This window comes from Melopsittacus undulatus, chromosome 2 (assembly GCF_012275295.1).
Source record: "Melopsittacus undulatus isolate bMelUnd1 chromosome 2, bMelUnd1.mat.Z, whole genome shotgun sequence".
Lineage (NCBI taxonomy): Eukaryota > Metazoa > Chordata > Aves > Psittaciformes > Psittaculidae > Melopsittacus > Melopsittacus undulatus.
The window spans coordinates 110,819,944-110,835,278 of NC_047528.1; the positions used below are offsets into that span (position 1 = coordinate 110,819,944).

The 15,335-nt window shown below is 45.0% G+C and overlaps 1 protein-coding gene across 1 annotated transcript in view; it reads left to right on the top strand.

The window, feature by feature from the left end:
• Positions 1–15,335, top strand: part of GAP43 (growth associated protein 43) — a 50,299-nt gene that overhangs the window by 24,963 nt on the left and 10,001 nt on the right. The window contains exon 2 of the mRNA XM_034060046.1: positions 2,737–3,364. Within this exon, the coding sequence (XP_033915937.1) occupies positions 2,737–3,364 (628 nt within the window). The remainder of the gene's footprint in view (positions 1–2,736; positions 3,365–15,335) is intronic.

Below are 15,335 nucleotides of genomic sequence, written 5' to 3' on the forward strand. Positions count from 1 at the left end.
CACCTCTGCCCCAGCTTCATATTTCTTATCTTTTACATCTGAAATTATGCTGAAAGTGCCCTGTTGGAAATCCATTTTATAGCTGCAAACCTTGTGATCTGGCAAGGACTCAAACTGATGTCATCCCAACTGGGATAAGAGGACCATGATGTCATCGGAACAGCAAAGGAGACTTTTAGCTCTATAATGCAGTAGGTGTGGGTGAGAGGTTTCAGTCTGGCCTCCCTGGAGGGAAGGAATGCTCTCCCATTCCCTGCCAGGTACAGGGCTGGCTGGCAGTCACAGGTCTCTGCAAGTTCAGCTTGGGTAGCAGGATGCTTGGTTCTTGCTGTGCTTCTTCCTGTGCCAAGGCCTCCTGTTAGCAGTGGGAAGCAGATAAACCTCAGAGCTTCATAGCCCAGGTACCAGGTAACACCTCTGGAGGCAGAGGCTTGAATTCAACACTTCATAATAGCTTCCCTGGTTGGCACAGGGAGGTATGTGGGATGTGAGAGGTACAAGGCCAGTGGCAGGACAAATCTCCCTTCAAGTCAATGGTTTTCATTTTTACTCAGGAATTAACAGTTTTGTCACATTCACTGATGGTTTTGCAGGAGGAGAGCATATGAGCCTGGACCTTTAGGGTCTTGCAGTCATGTCTAAACTGTCCAGTCTCCCAGTCCTGCTGCTGTTTGAAACTGGTTACAGTCCTTAGTCAAAGCTAGGGGATCCAAGTGTTACTGCCTGGAAGTACCTAGTCTGTCTCCAAATTGCTATGGCTACAGAGCTTTCCTTAAACCAGCTAGTCTGGGTATTCGTAGTTATGTTGGCACAGCAACACAGGACTTATTACAAGCTGCAAAACTCACCTAAGGAGCAGGATGGATGAGCCTGTGCAGAGCTGCACTACCCTGGCTGGATCACAGCTCTTCTGTGAACATGCTGGTTTAAAGGTACTTCCAATTAGTTTCCATCCCCTTGTACTGAAATAGGCTGGAAAGCTTGCCCCGCATGCTGAATAATACAGTGCAGAGTTAGCTGTGTAAGTAAAAGATGTACATGAAGGGTTACAGCATGCCAGCATCTGCATTGTCTTTACACATTACCATCGTCTGTTTCCTGACATGATGAGATGAACATGAAAGCCTGCTTTCCATACCATGTCACTTAATACACTTGGGGAAGTGCAGACATAACTGCTTGTCTGTGCCCCTTTGATAGGTACAACAACCATTTTGTCCCTGGGCATGGTGAGGAGCATGAAACCTCCTTGTGCTGAATTCTGTGTATTAATATCAGTTGCATATTCACTCACATTCTTTACTGTTAGGGTGGTAAGGCACTGGAATGGGTTGTCCAGGAAAGTTGTGAATGCTCCATCCCTGGCAGTGTTCAAGGCCAGGTTGGACAGCACCTTGGGTGATATGGTTTAGTGTGATATGTCCCTGCCCATGGCAGGGGGCTTGGTTGGAACTGGATGATTTTAAAGTCCTTTCCAACCCTAACTATTCTATGATTCTATGAATTCATATATAGCCTTTCCCCTCTCGCTGCTCTTCTAGTCCTGGCCCTTTCCCCAGATGGTTCCTCTCAGTTGTGATGGCCTAAGGAGTGGATTCCTCTTTCCACCCAGGAGTAAATCCTTGCTGTCTTTCTCAGCCAGCTCTTCTCCTTCTCTTGTGACCTGAGCCAGTATTGGAAACCAGGTGCAGACAGCAAAAAGGCCAGTGGTTCTGCTTCCCTGTATCTCCTTTGAATGCTTCCCAATGGGAATATTAATAGAACAGTGTCCTGTCAATATGCAGCTGAACTGTTGCTTGCCCAAGGGCTGCTAAGTTACTGGGGTGAAGCATAGTATGTCCTGTAGATTCAGTGGGGGTTGGCAAGCTGAAAGTTATCTAACTGCAGCAGACCAGCATGAGGAACAGGCTCTGCTTTGGTTCCATTTAAGACTCTAATGCATGGCTTATGTTTAAAAAACGTGGCGAATGCCTGTTCTTTGTTGCAAGGCTGAATTCCTCCAACAGAGAAATAATAATCATCTGCTGAGATTGGGAACACTGATATCCATCTGCCTATTATTCCCTCATTGAAACCATGAGCAGGGAGTGAAGTGCTTGGAGTGCTTGCAAAGCAGGGTGTTTATGAGGAGTATATGCTGTGAATATGTGTGTATGTCTGACAGCACGCAACTGCAGTGGGGCAGGCAGCAATACTAGTCTCTGTTGGCAATCCCAAGCCAAAAAGCTATAAAGGACAAAACACTCAGTGTTATTAGAGTCACACACCTGTGAAACAAGGTGTCATTAAAAAGAAACCAAGACTTGAAGGCAAATCAAACTTGGTTTGGAAGGACCATGTGAATTCCCCTTGGCAGAGTGTTTTGTAAAGGAGTAGGGGATAAAAAATCAGTGTATTTCAAAATGGATGGGAAAATAAATCATGGGGGTAAAGACAAGGGAGCTGGTACAAGCCTTTCCACAGAGCCAAGGTGCTCTCAGCGTTGCTGGCAGAAATGATGATGTGCTTTAAATCCCTTTTACAAACCCCCTGTGTCTGTCCAGCCCTAGGATGGAATTAGAGCCACTTGGCTTCGAACCCATACCAAATAGAAGGCTGCTTTGAAACGTGTCACTGGGTAGCAGGAGGAGAAGGTGGGACATTCCTAGTAAAACCAGAGCCTGAGCTGCACCTGGAGAAACCTTAACTCATCTCCCTGTTTTCTTCTTTGCTCTCCTCCCTTGTTCTTCTTCAAAGGTTGAAAAAAATGAGGACGGGGACCAAAAGATTGAACAAGATGGCATCAAACCAGAAGATAAAGCTCATAAGGCAGCCACCAAAATCCAGGCCAGCTTCCGCGGACACATAACAAGGAAAAAGCTCAAGGGGGAGAAGAAGGGAGATGCTCCAGCATCCGAGACTGATGCCGCTGACAAGAAGGAGGAAGGTCCCGCCGGTGGAGCGGCTGAGAACAAAGAGACCGAGGCTCCCACTGCCACAGAAGCTGCCACTGCTGACAGTGCCCAGGTGGAGGAGGGCAGCAAAGACAGCAGTGCACCAGCGGAGGAGAAAAAAGGGGATGGAGCCGCCGATACGGGCTCAGAGCAGCCAGCCCCGCAGGCTGCCGCTCCTGCTGCCTCCTCCGAGGAGAAGCCTGCTGCTGCTGCTGCCGAAACGGAAAGTGCCACTAAAGCTTCCACTGATAACTCGCCGTCCTTGAAGGCTGATGAAGCCCAAGACAAAGAGGAGCCTAAACAAGCCGACGTGCCTGCTGCTGACACCACTGCCACCACCACCACCCCTGCCGCAGAGGATGCTACTGCCAAGGCAACAGCGCAACCCCAAATGGAGACAGTGGAGAGCAGCCAAACCGAAGAGAAGACAGGTGAGTGGATGTCTCGCTTAGGGAATGGGGATCTTCACAAATGGATACCTCCCCTGGTCTCTTCTATGTCTGGTATGAGACAGTTCTCATACTGCAAGAGGCTATTTAGTCTTGCTGGTGGGATGATCAAGTAGGGTCTTTTTCCTATCTTGTGAATGGATGAGATTCCTGGCAAACCATATCTTAGTCAGGAATGTGTTGTTATCAGCATTGCTTATAATTCCATCCACACAAATACTTATAGTCTCTGCACTTGAAGTAGCCCATTACAGCCATAGTTGCATGAAGCTTTTAAGACCTGTCAGCTGGGTCAGACCCTCATGGTAAGAGGATAAGTTATGGAAAGGGAAGATTAAAGGCTCTGACAGCTCAGTGAGTGAGGACAGAAGAGAACATTGAGTGCAAACAGTCACTCTAGGAGATGTTTTCAATACTTTGTTCTTGCCTGAGTGCAATGCTGCTTAACTAGTTCCCCTGGGAAGAGGTGGAAAGTTTTGAGAGGCAAAAGTGAACATTTTTGACAGAGGCATAGTGTTTACAAACCATAAAGAGCTTGTTTTGAATTGCGATACTGAGCTGGGTAGAAAATGCATCAAAGACTTGAGGATACTTTTGCTCTTGTTTTTTTACCTTCCTCACATTGTCAAAGAAAGACAAGGTAAACAACACAATAACATCAAAGGTAGGCACCACATGTGCAGAGGCAGTGTCAAGTATAACTGGCCTCCACATTCATGAGACATTCAGCTGTATAGGTCATTCTTGCATTTATTAGCTTGTTGGGGTAAAAATGGGATATATCACCTTGATATTCCTAAACAGCCTGATGTAAATATTACAGAGCCTTAGCATCCAATCTTGCACTTACTGGTGTTTCTCCATTATTTCATTTGGTCCACCACTTTTTTCCCCACAAATAACAATTCCTATTCTCTAAGCTTCATAGCTAATTTGGGACTTCAGGCGACTCTGTTCCTGCTCAACAAAGGGAACAGATAAGAAAGAACAGTTATCCAAAAGGACAGATAAGTACTACAAAAGGAGTTCATGTAGAACATTTATGATTTAATATATGGACAAAGGGAGCAGCCATCAAGAGCATGAGTCTGAACTGAATGTACACAGTAACAAAGAGTTACTGGTTTTACCTCCATTCATGTAAACATCTCTAGAGATAAGCCATGAAGTTGCATTGTCCAAGTTGGCTTTTTGCTGTCCAGGTCTCCAGCCCTTTGTTCTTCCTTTGTATGATGAGCTGAGTGGCAAGATAAATGCAGTGTGATTTGTGAAATCTAATTTGTCATGTTGCGTGCTGTACTTGCATTGTTTTTATACCTGGGCAAAGGTATAAACATCAATGGCAAAAATAGGACAGAGGGAATCAGTGCTTTGGGGTTCTCTGTGAACAGGATAATGAGTGATAATTAACTGTTATTTCAAACCTGGGATGCCTTATTCCTAAACAGGAATAGTGATTCTGCTTTGAATTAACATTCTATTTTTATTCAGGTTTATGTGCTCTAATGGATAGAGGTAGGAAATTCATAGTAGCAGCCTATTTAATTTGCTTAATGTTACCTCGTTTGAGTCACCAGTCATCAAAGAATGGTTTAGTTCTATGCAGTAATCTAAATTATTTGCAGGTATTTTCCCCATGCTCTTGTTGGCTTTAAAATCATCTGAAGTGGCTGACCATTCATGGCCACATCATTTGAAGTAGCTATTTAAATGCACGATTTCACATGCATTTGCACATGATACTGTTACTTATGTAAATATCTGGCCAACAGAGTTAAGTTGGAAAGTCTACAATCAAATATATATTTTAAAATGAGTTTTCAGTGATTGTTTGAGTGTTCAAGGCCAGGATGTGCATCTCTTTATACTTATTCAATATGCATGCAGGGATACTCAAGCTTGCCAATGTTTGCAGAAGGCAAACATGGCAAGTGTGTGGCCACAGTCAAACTGATAGTCTCTTTAAAATGTTAATGGATATAGATTTTTTTCCTATCCCAGTATGATACCAGCCTTCCAATCACAAACTCAGACAGCTGGGTAGGTGCCCCCAGAGCCATCCAAGAAAGGAATGCAAAAAAGATTGAACAGGCCTTCTTGTCCACCTGAGGATGCTGGGTTGTGTTCTGCAACACACTTAGCAGAACACACAGCACAATGTCCAGAATAGTAAGAAGCTGCTTTCTCCTTAAAGAATATCTCACAATAGAGCATCATCACAGTACAGAAGTTCCCAAAGAGAGGAAATATTTCCTGACAGAAAGGCTTTATTGTCTTTTCCCTATCTTAATCCTATTTCTCCCTCTCATCTCTTTAAATATCCCTGTTTCTCTTTTGGTACTTCCTCTTCCCATAGACTAAAAGATGTATCCATGTCTTGACCCTTCTCCCAGTCAAAACACAGCACTGGTGGTTGCCGGTATGACCACAGTGATCAACCATAGAAGAGGGAGGGCGACCAAGCATCTGCCACTCCAGTGGTCCTCCAGCCTGGGGGCAGATCCTCTTTCAGCTCCATCAGTCCCCTTGGCTTTCAAAGGTCACCTCTTACTGTTCCTGTGATCGAAGACTGGCACAGTAGTATGCGGTGTCAGGATGCCAAAAATAAATCAAATTGGCTCTCATCCAGTGTCATGGGTTAGCTGATTGCCATGGCATGCTTGGCTGCTACACCCATGAGGCGTGCTGGCCTTGCTACTTGAGTGCAGTGATGTTCATTGCATTTACTACAATGGCTCTATGGTGTTAGCCATGGGTATCTTTGGTGCAAACACAAGCAAAAGGGCAATTCATTTCTATTCAGAAGAGATTCTTGCCTTCATCTAAGGGTGGGATGAAAAAGAAAGAAGAAAAGAAAGGAATTACTAACTAGATAGAGAAATGCATGATTTTTAATGGTCAATATTTAGTGTTCATGGAGCTGGCGAGAGGCTGGTTGATTCTTTATACCAGTTGCTAACTGCCCTGACAGCCCTCAGCTCTCCTTGTTCAGTTCCACATACTATACCTGTCTGTTGGTAATATCTTAGGAAACCAGTATTAGTTTATCTGGAACCTCAGGCATTCCCAGTTGTACAGTAGGGCAGATTCTAAGCCATCCTTGATGTATCAAGAAGTAGATGGGATAAGGGTATGGATTCCAAAGTGGGCTTTCTTCAGTGGCAATGAGGGATTGATGTAAGAAGGAAAATCTCTTCATTCTTTTCACATCTTTTGAGTGACTCTATGCCAGAAAAGTGTTCTTTTATCTGAGCATCCACGCCAAGACTTAGATTTATAGGGTTTCTTGTTACGATCCAGTGTTTGCCCCTTTGGTGTTGGTATTCTGCTCTGAGAGGCTCCTTTAGATGTCAACCTGCTCAACAGGACAAAATTCAAAAGTGGCAGGAGGGAATTTGTACGTCACGTATGGATGAGGAGGTATGATTTATTCCAATCTAGAGTGCATTGGCTTAAATCTGGAGAGGCTCCATCAAAGTCACTCTAAAGAGTCTACATTAATGTGGCTTTGAAGTGAGACTGGCATCCAGCACAGCAGACTATAGAAGAAGATGGGCTACTGTGTTCCTTATGGGCAGGAGAGGAGGTAAATGTCACCCAGTGTTAGATTCTCTTTGTACTTCCCCAGGTTATCGAGTCTCACCTTCAAATTTGGCTAGCTCTCACATCAAAAGCACTCTCAGATTGTCAGGTAAGAATACAACAAAGCCCAGAAATGTGAAAGAGTAAATTGTGCCTAAGGAAACAAATGGATCTTCTTTTGTTGGGAAATGAGGGATGCTTTCTCCCACTTGACGAAATAGCTTTACAATGGAGCAGTTTCACAGATGAAATGAAAAATCAGCCAGATGACAATTGCTTTGCATGTAAGCGGGCCAGCAGTTCCCCCAGGGCCCTGTATCCTGCAAGCGAGGTGCACTGGAAGGCACCATCTTCTCTTTGCTTCCTTAGAGGGAGCAAGTCCCTATGGATCCTTTTTTATGGCTTAGAGTTGAATCAGCTCTTTGTTTTCAGTTCAATCAGCCTATTGATGGAAGGACAATACTTGCTTCACCTAGGGAGCACTGGTTGTATAAAGATTTGGAAAGGGAGACTGTCTATTGTCAGGTGCCAGCCAGACGGTACAGCCTGTGCTCTGGAAGAGGACTGTGGTTGTGTAAGTGGAATTCTAGCCTTGGCCCATGGGTAGCTGGCGTGAGGCAGAACATCCTCACTGCCATCCCTGCTTCATAAGAGCTTATCTCTGTTGCTACACCTGGCAGCTGAGGAAAGCAATGCAAATACAGTACTCTTCCCATGACTGCCCCAGAGGGAACAACTCTAAGCAAGCGTGCCAGCAGTTTCTTGTCTGTAGTACTACTCCAGCAACAAAGTAAGACTATGAATGATATTTAGGTTACCTGCAATGTGCTGAAAAGTGTCAAAGTGTGTGCTCTGTCCTCAGTTGCTCTGAAATTTTTAATCTGTGCATTGTGTCTGCAAGGGAATAGGAGCCTCATGTCTGAGTCCAAGTGTTTTATATCCAAAGACCATTGTGACTAGCAACTCACCTAGATAAACTTACCACTTTACCTTATCTGCATCAGCCAGGTTGTACTGGGCTTTGAGCAACCTGGTCTACTGGAAGGTGTCCCTGCCTATGGAAGGGGGTTTGAAACCAGATTTTTAAGGACCCTTCCAACCCAAACTATTCTATGGTTCTATGGGCATAAGCACTGCATGTGTATTTCACAGCCTGCTTTGCACACGAGGATCAGGGGGAGGAAAGTGGAACGTCACGGTTTTCCAGAGAACAGGAAACTTACACCCTACCTGCTCCAGGTGCAGGATTTCTTCCTCTGTTGCAGTGAAATAATGTCTCTGGCCCCATCTGTGCATCAGGACTGCTATTTTCTAATGAGATGCAGTTTGCCCCATATAGTTGGGAACTGAATTAGTGGGCTAGTGGTGGAGCAGAATCTGACCTCTTTTGGTGAACTCTAAGGTGGCACTAAGCATATTTACCAATGATTTACTGACTCTGGAAAAGGCCTTTTGAGGAGAACAAGTTAACTATTGGTTTGCACCAAGGAGGTACCAGTTCTTAGGTGATTTCAGTAAGAAACTCATGGACACTCAAGGCTGGCTAAGTGGTTTATTTTATGAAGGATGGAAATTATAGGAGAGGTGACAGCAATCCCTTCTATTGCTGAGAACCATGGCTGCTGCTGTACTAACCATCCCCTCTTCATTGATCTCAGCACACTGCACAGGGTTCCTGTTGATGGGGAGTTGGCAGGCCTCACTCTTCTTCATATCTTTATATTATTCTTCCAGCTGCACAAAGCTATCAGTCTTGAACCTGTACAATAATAGATATACCAGGGTTCACTGAGAACATTACAGTCTGACATATCTCTAGAGGACCAAGCTCTCACAAGCAGTACATACAGGTGTTGTTTAAGGACATGCATAGTAACATCGTGGTATGTGCTCATGTTGTAAGGTGGTCACTCATGCTAATACATGGCTCTCTACATCCAGTACTGATAGTTAAACTCTGCCTAGATTTTGCTTAAAATCACTGTCTCCTTGTTACAATATTTTCCATAGTGGCCCACTACAAGTGTACTCAGGTCATCTTCACCCAAATTCCCATATGGAAGGAAGGCTTTCTGCTGTAAATGATAACCAAATCTTCTACTGAGAAGGGCTCACATATAGCAGACCAGGCAATGAAGTTTAAGTGGCAGCTGTTTGCTGTAGCTGTGCTCTTCACCACCACCAGTGTCATCTCTTTACACTAGGATCAAATAGGCTGAACTTTTCAGGTAGATATAAGCTTGCAGAGTATCAGCTGGGATTTACAGCTCCAAAGAGCAGTACTTTGAAGGCAGCAGTGCTGACTCTGTGGTACAGATGACTGCCATGTGCAGAGGGAAGGGATTGGGAAAGTTCATCAGGTCAGCACAATCAGATTAGTCAGACATTCCTCAGGAGCTGTGTAATAGGTGCATTAATACTGGATTATCAGTGGCAGTGCAGTGATCACTTCCAGTCTCTGTGGCAGCTCCATGGGCTCTGGCAAGGTAAAGTTGTACTCCCAAGGGTCCATGCAAATAACTAGTAGAGGAACATAGAAATTGCCAATGCAAGTCAGATCTAACATCCATTTATTGTACTTCTCACAGAGGCTAGCACCAAATACTGCTATGGGCAGATTTGAGGTAAACTGTTTCTCTACTAGGACTCATCCCTATCCTAGGATTTAGTTTAACAGTTAGAAGCATGATGGATTATTTCTTTTGATACTAATTGTAACTGTGGCATTATATGATATGTATATAAATGCACAGTATCTGATTGACTGTCAACAGCTTCCCCAGCTCCAACCAACTGTACAATGATCAGAAAGTTCAGCAATAAATTGGCCACCACTGCCTTGAGTATCTTTCTGTACTTGTGTTATGTTACAGAGAGAGCAAAAGCTTCTGATAGCCCTACTTTATGCCACTGATTATTGTATATAGCCTCATATAGTATAAACATATTAACAGAGGGCATAGTACTGTAGCCCTTGGTGATCATCTCTTTCCTGAAGAAAACACAAGCAATGCTTTCAATTGCTTTTTATATTAAATGATTCCCATGCTTTTTAGCATCTATTACTTTTGCCTGCATGCCTTTTAAATCTGCAGATGTCCTTTATGAGACAGGGTGCCAAACACTGTACACATTAGTCCAGAAAAGGCTGTACATGCCTTTCCAGAAAGGCAGTATTTCTTCTGTTTTGCTCCTCATCCCAGTCCTTACGCACACCAACATCTTTGCTTTCTGAAAACAGCTACCCAACAAGCACTGATGACTGTAGTGACATTCAGGTCCATTGTGGAGTTGGGAGTTCTCTTTTTAAAGGCACTGCACAAATACCTTATTCAGACCTATGATGGTTTATGAGACTGGCAGTGGCTAAGAGAATTAAAGGAAGCATAAGCAGTAACAGGAGGCTTGCAAGGCAAGCATCAGCTCTGTGGGATAGGTTCCACCTCCAGTTCTGGACCTCCAATAGACCTGTGAAAGACCAACTTGCACAAGCCCAGTTTGAACAGTGTCAATATATTTCTCATGACTAAATTAATGCTGAAGCATGCCTTAAAGGAGGGCTCCCTCATTCCCTAGCTTTCCTCTCTGCTGGCACTGACTGTCTTTCAGGGAGAAAGTAGAGAATACACTTGACAATAACGTATGGGGGACACTGAACAGTTCTGCTGTTGTGTGCTTAGCTGTTCTCTGAAGGGGAGTCTGGCCTTGTTTTGCAGTTTACCAGAGCTGTGACTTTCATCCTAGTTCTGTATTCCTTGCTAAGGGCTCTATTTGCATACCCCTAGGTCTGTACTGTGTAAAGACCCTTGCCTTTATCATCACCAAATATATACATATAGATGTGTGTGTGTATATATATATATCAGGAAGAAGTTCTTTACTGTGAGGGTGGTGAGGCACAAGCACAGGTTGCCCAAAGAAGTGGTAAATGCTCCATCCCTGGCAGTGTTTCAGGCCAGGTTGGGCAGATCTTTGGTCAATATGGTAAAGTGTGAGGTGTCCCTGCCCAAGGCAGGGGATTGGAACTGATGTTAAGGTCCTTTCCAGCCCAAACCATTCTATGGTTCTAAACATGAATGTGATCTGTGGAAGTGTTTCTTTTTTCTCCCTGTGTCTTTAGCTACATCATGTTCAGCACAGGACACTAGAACAGAGCTGAAATCTCAGCTGAGGTCCTGGCAGCCAGGAGCCCATGTTGGACACCTGCCCTGTGCTGGGTTGCAGGGTAGTCAGGAGAAGAGCTACATAAACCTGGACAGAGTCCAAAGATGTAAAGGAAAATGCTTTCCTCCTAATCGCAAGAAAAGTGAGACTCAAGGCTTCATGTAAATAAGTCTTAGATAAAGGTCATAAAGTCCCAATTACCCAGTGTTCAAAGGACCACGCATTTTCCAGCTGTATCTTGAGGCAATAGCAAACGAGTCCTCTTTTCATTATGAAAGATAGCAGAAGGTGGAAGACACTATCCAACCTCTCCATCTTCCTTCAGCAAAACACAGTAATTGGGTATGTTAGTAATGATAACCGGACATTACCTGTAACCTACAGGGCTTAATGAAGAAGAAAATCTCTCTGACATTTGGAAGAGCATCCAAATCCCAAGGCTAAAAGTGCAGTGCTGCAGAACCATAGCTGATAAAGCATTGCATGTACAGGGAAAGGGATGGGAGGGCAGGAGCGAGAGCTGTGACCAGCTTGCAGGAGCATTCCCCAGTGCTGCTTGCTTTGGCAGAACCATCTTAGCAGCTGTGAAGGATGATTCAAAGACCTCACTGGATAACCATTTGAAGAGATGGATCATGGAATGAAGTAAAAGCATTTTAAAGTTGGGGTGGTGGAAAGTACTTTTAAAAACCCCTTTGCTTTGTTGTTGAAAGCTTTGGACACCCATTGATTTGGAAATGACACAAGCCTCTCAGAGGGAGGTGTGAATGCAAGTTCATGTGGACTAACTCCATAACTGCTGAGATTTTAGATAAGACCCCATCCCCTGAGTGTGGGCTTAGATATGAAAGGGTATTTATGCCACCTTAGACATCCTGTGTTACCTATTCCAGAATTTCTCTTCCAAATTCCCCTTCTTCCTCCCCTCTTTTCCAGTCAATTTGAAGGCAATGTTTGCCCTTTAGCTGAAATATAAGCCTCACCAATTTATGTAAGGCTAAGATTTCACCTGTGATTTCAGCATCAGTGTCATAAGCAATTCAGAGTAATCTTCAGTCAACAGTGCTGAAACAAGGGCTATGCCACAGGAGACCGAGCCATGGGCTGGAGCCTGCCCTGCTGTACTTCAGAAAGATGTGTGAGTTGAAGAGGTCTGTGGTCCTCATCTTTGACCTGCTCACAAATTGTCTGTATGTTTCTTCCCCTGTGAGAGACTCAGTGCAATATTGTAATGTTGGTGTTTTGCTTTCCCTTGTGGTCAGAAGGGATGGAAATCTGCCTCATTCACAGGGTCTGCTCAGAGGGCTGCTCTGAGGTTATCTTCAGTAGGGCTGCTACAATTTACACTTGCAACAGTTCTGTCTGGCCCTTTGTCTGCATGCTGGTACGCAGGGAATTCAGATGATGAAAACAGAGGGAAAGGAAGTAAATTCTCTATTGCCAATCAGTGATCAGGTATGAGTGCCACCTGCATCTACTGACCTGGTATCACACCTTGGTCCTACATCTGTCCCGGGGTACAGATATAGATTAGACCTAGACATTAAGGAGAAGCTCTTCACTGTGAAAGTGCTGAGGGGCTGGCACAGGTTGCCCAGAGAAGCTGTGGCTGCCCCATGCCTGGCAGTGTTCTAGGCCAGGTTGGACACAGGGTCTTGGAGCAACCTGCTCTAGTGGAAGGTGTTGATGCCCACAGCAGGGGATTGGAACCGGATGAGCTTTAAAGTCCCTTCCAACCCAAGCTATTCCATGATTCTATGACATGCAGTGTGCTGCAGATTTGCAAGTCAATAGGACTGGTGGGTTTTTGAGCCATCGTCAGTAGTGTAAACTGTTTTGGCATGTGCCTTTAGGTTTATTTTTGAGGATCAAAAGACCTACCAGTGTGACCAAATAAGGTGCCAGGCACTGGGACTGAGCTTGAACTGTTGTCCATGATACAGCCTCTCCCAAACACACCTGAAGCCCAGGAGGAAGGAAGGGGAAGGAACTGCACGGCACTGCTGCTGTGCAGCATCACTCCTCTGAATGAGCAGCAGAGCTTGGTCTCAAGAGATACTAAGCCAGCACTGTTCGCTGCACTCAATAGACACAAAATGAGACAGAAAACCTTTCTTTGTGCCTCAAGCTAGAAGCCTTCTTCATGGCTGAAGCAAAATGACTGAGAATGATGGATAGAGTCACTGATTTTCACATCAGTGGGAAAATTCCAGCTCTTCCTAACTGATGTAGCATGCAACTACTTCTTGTCCTTATTTCTAGCAAAACACATACACGTGTTTCTACCAGAGGAGTCCAGCCTAGTTGCAGTTCAAGCCACCTCCATAGAGGGCTTTGAGTCCTGCTCAGCTGGAATATTTCTGGGAAACTCTCTTATTCATTAAAGAGCCTTTTAATTTGTCAAACCCAAACATAATGTACCAGTACCAGCAATAATGGGGTTCGTACATTAAAGAAGTAAGAGAAACCTTTGCCAGCTTTTAGAGCAGTTAGCACATGAGGGTCAGGTACTCCCTGAATGAGACAGAAAACAAAATGGGCTCTTGCCTTACCCTAGGAAGCTGAAATCCAATGAGCTTTGCAAGCAAACCACTGGGCTGCTGGACAAAGTCTCCTCTGATCCCTCCTGCTGAAGCTGTTCCACTTTGTATGAATCATTTATTGCTTGCTGGAGCTGGAATGTGGAGGTTAGTCTCCCCCATTCCAGATGAATGCCCTCACTGCTGGTCTACAGAGTCAATGTTTTCCTCTGGCCCAATGCATATTTAATGTTTTATGGAAGTGGAACAGCTCCAGCAGGAGAGGAAGAGCGAGAGGGACATGTTCATTCATGTGAATATCTTATGACATTGCTCTGCAACCAGCAGGCAAGACCCAAGCCAAGGACCTTAACAGCAAATAAAGTCAGTTGGAGCACCAGGGGAGACAACATGAGCATGAGATGGTGCAGTGCCACTTCCTGTGCCGCAGTGCAATTGTGGAGCAGCTCAAGCCTTGGGTTCATGACTTAGATAAGGCTCTATTCTGTGACAGCCATTGTCAGATAATCATAGAACAATTTGGGTTGGAAGGGACCTTCAAAGCTCATCTAGTCCAACCCCCTGTCATGAGCAGGGACATCTTCATCTAGATCAGGGTGCCCAGAACCACATCCAGCCTGGACTTGAATGTCTCCAGGGATGGTGCATCCACCACCTCTCTGGGCAACATGGCCACATGCCCCCATGACATGACCATCTCTACACAGGGCATGGGACTGCTTTCCTGCACCTCTATGAGTTCTCCCCAGCATTTGCAGCTAACCTGCCTGGTGCACTCATATCAAGGCCAAAATCATTACCTACCTGATTGAATTGGAAAGTGCCTCCAAAGCTAGGAGAAGTCTGAGATTTAACAAATAAATAGGTAACTAAATCCCAGATTTGAATCAAAATCAGAATTACTTTCATAGGGAAGACTGCCATTGGCAACAAGAGCACTAATGGAGGGGTTTCCAGGCAGCTCCCTCCTCCCTTCCCATTATGCATCTCAGCTCTCTAAAGCAGAGCTCTCCTATGCCCTCCTTTTCCCAAGGGCTGAGCACTTACTGGGTAAACATCATCACACCTCTGGTCAGAGAGGTTTCTTGGGGTGGAATGAGTAACTGTGCAGTCAGACCTCACACTTTAAGTCAAGCTGGCACTGAAGGGATGCGGTGACAGACCAAGAAGGCTCTGGCCTTTGCAGAATGAACTGGGGAAGGTGTCCAGCTTCCCACTCCATTTTGCAGGATGGGTGCTGTCACTCCTGATCTTTCCATCCCTTGGAGGGCTGTGATTAAGCAGTCCCAAAGAGGGGACTTCAGGCAGGGCTACTTCGCACCAGCAATGCCACTTCATGTTGTGATCATTTCCCCATAGTTCAAAATGCCTCTTCCTTATGTCTGTGCGGTCATAAGGGCTCTGTGATGACCTCCTCCTGTTGAAACAAAAAGCAGAGGCACCCAGGAGCTTTGGTGGGTACAGCATTAAGCCTGACCTGCTTCCTATGGAGCAGCAGCTGTGTTTCAGTGCTCACTTTGCACAAAACACATTGGGATCTACTTCTGTGCACCCCATCTGTGCATATGGGAAATATTAGTAGTATCTTTGATGCAAAGAGCTGGTGGTGTTGATGTTGTCACTGCTGGGGACAGTTATCAACAAGATGGCTGTGGAAGGCCTGGCAA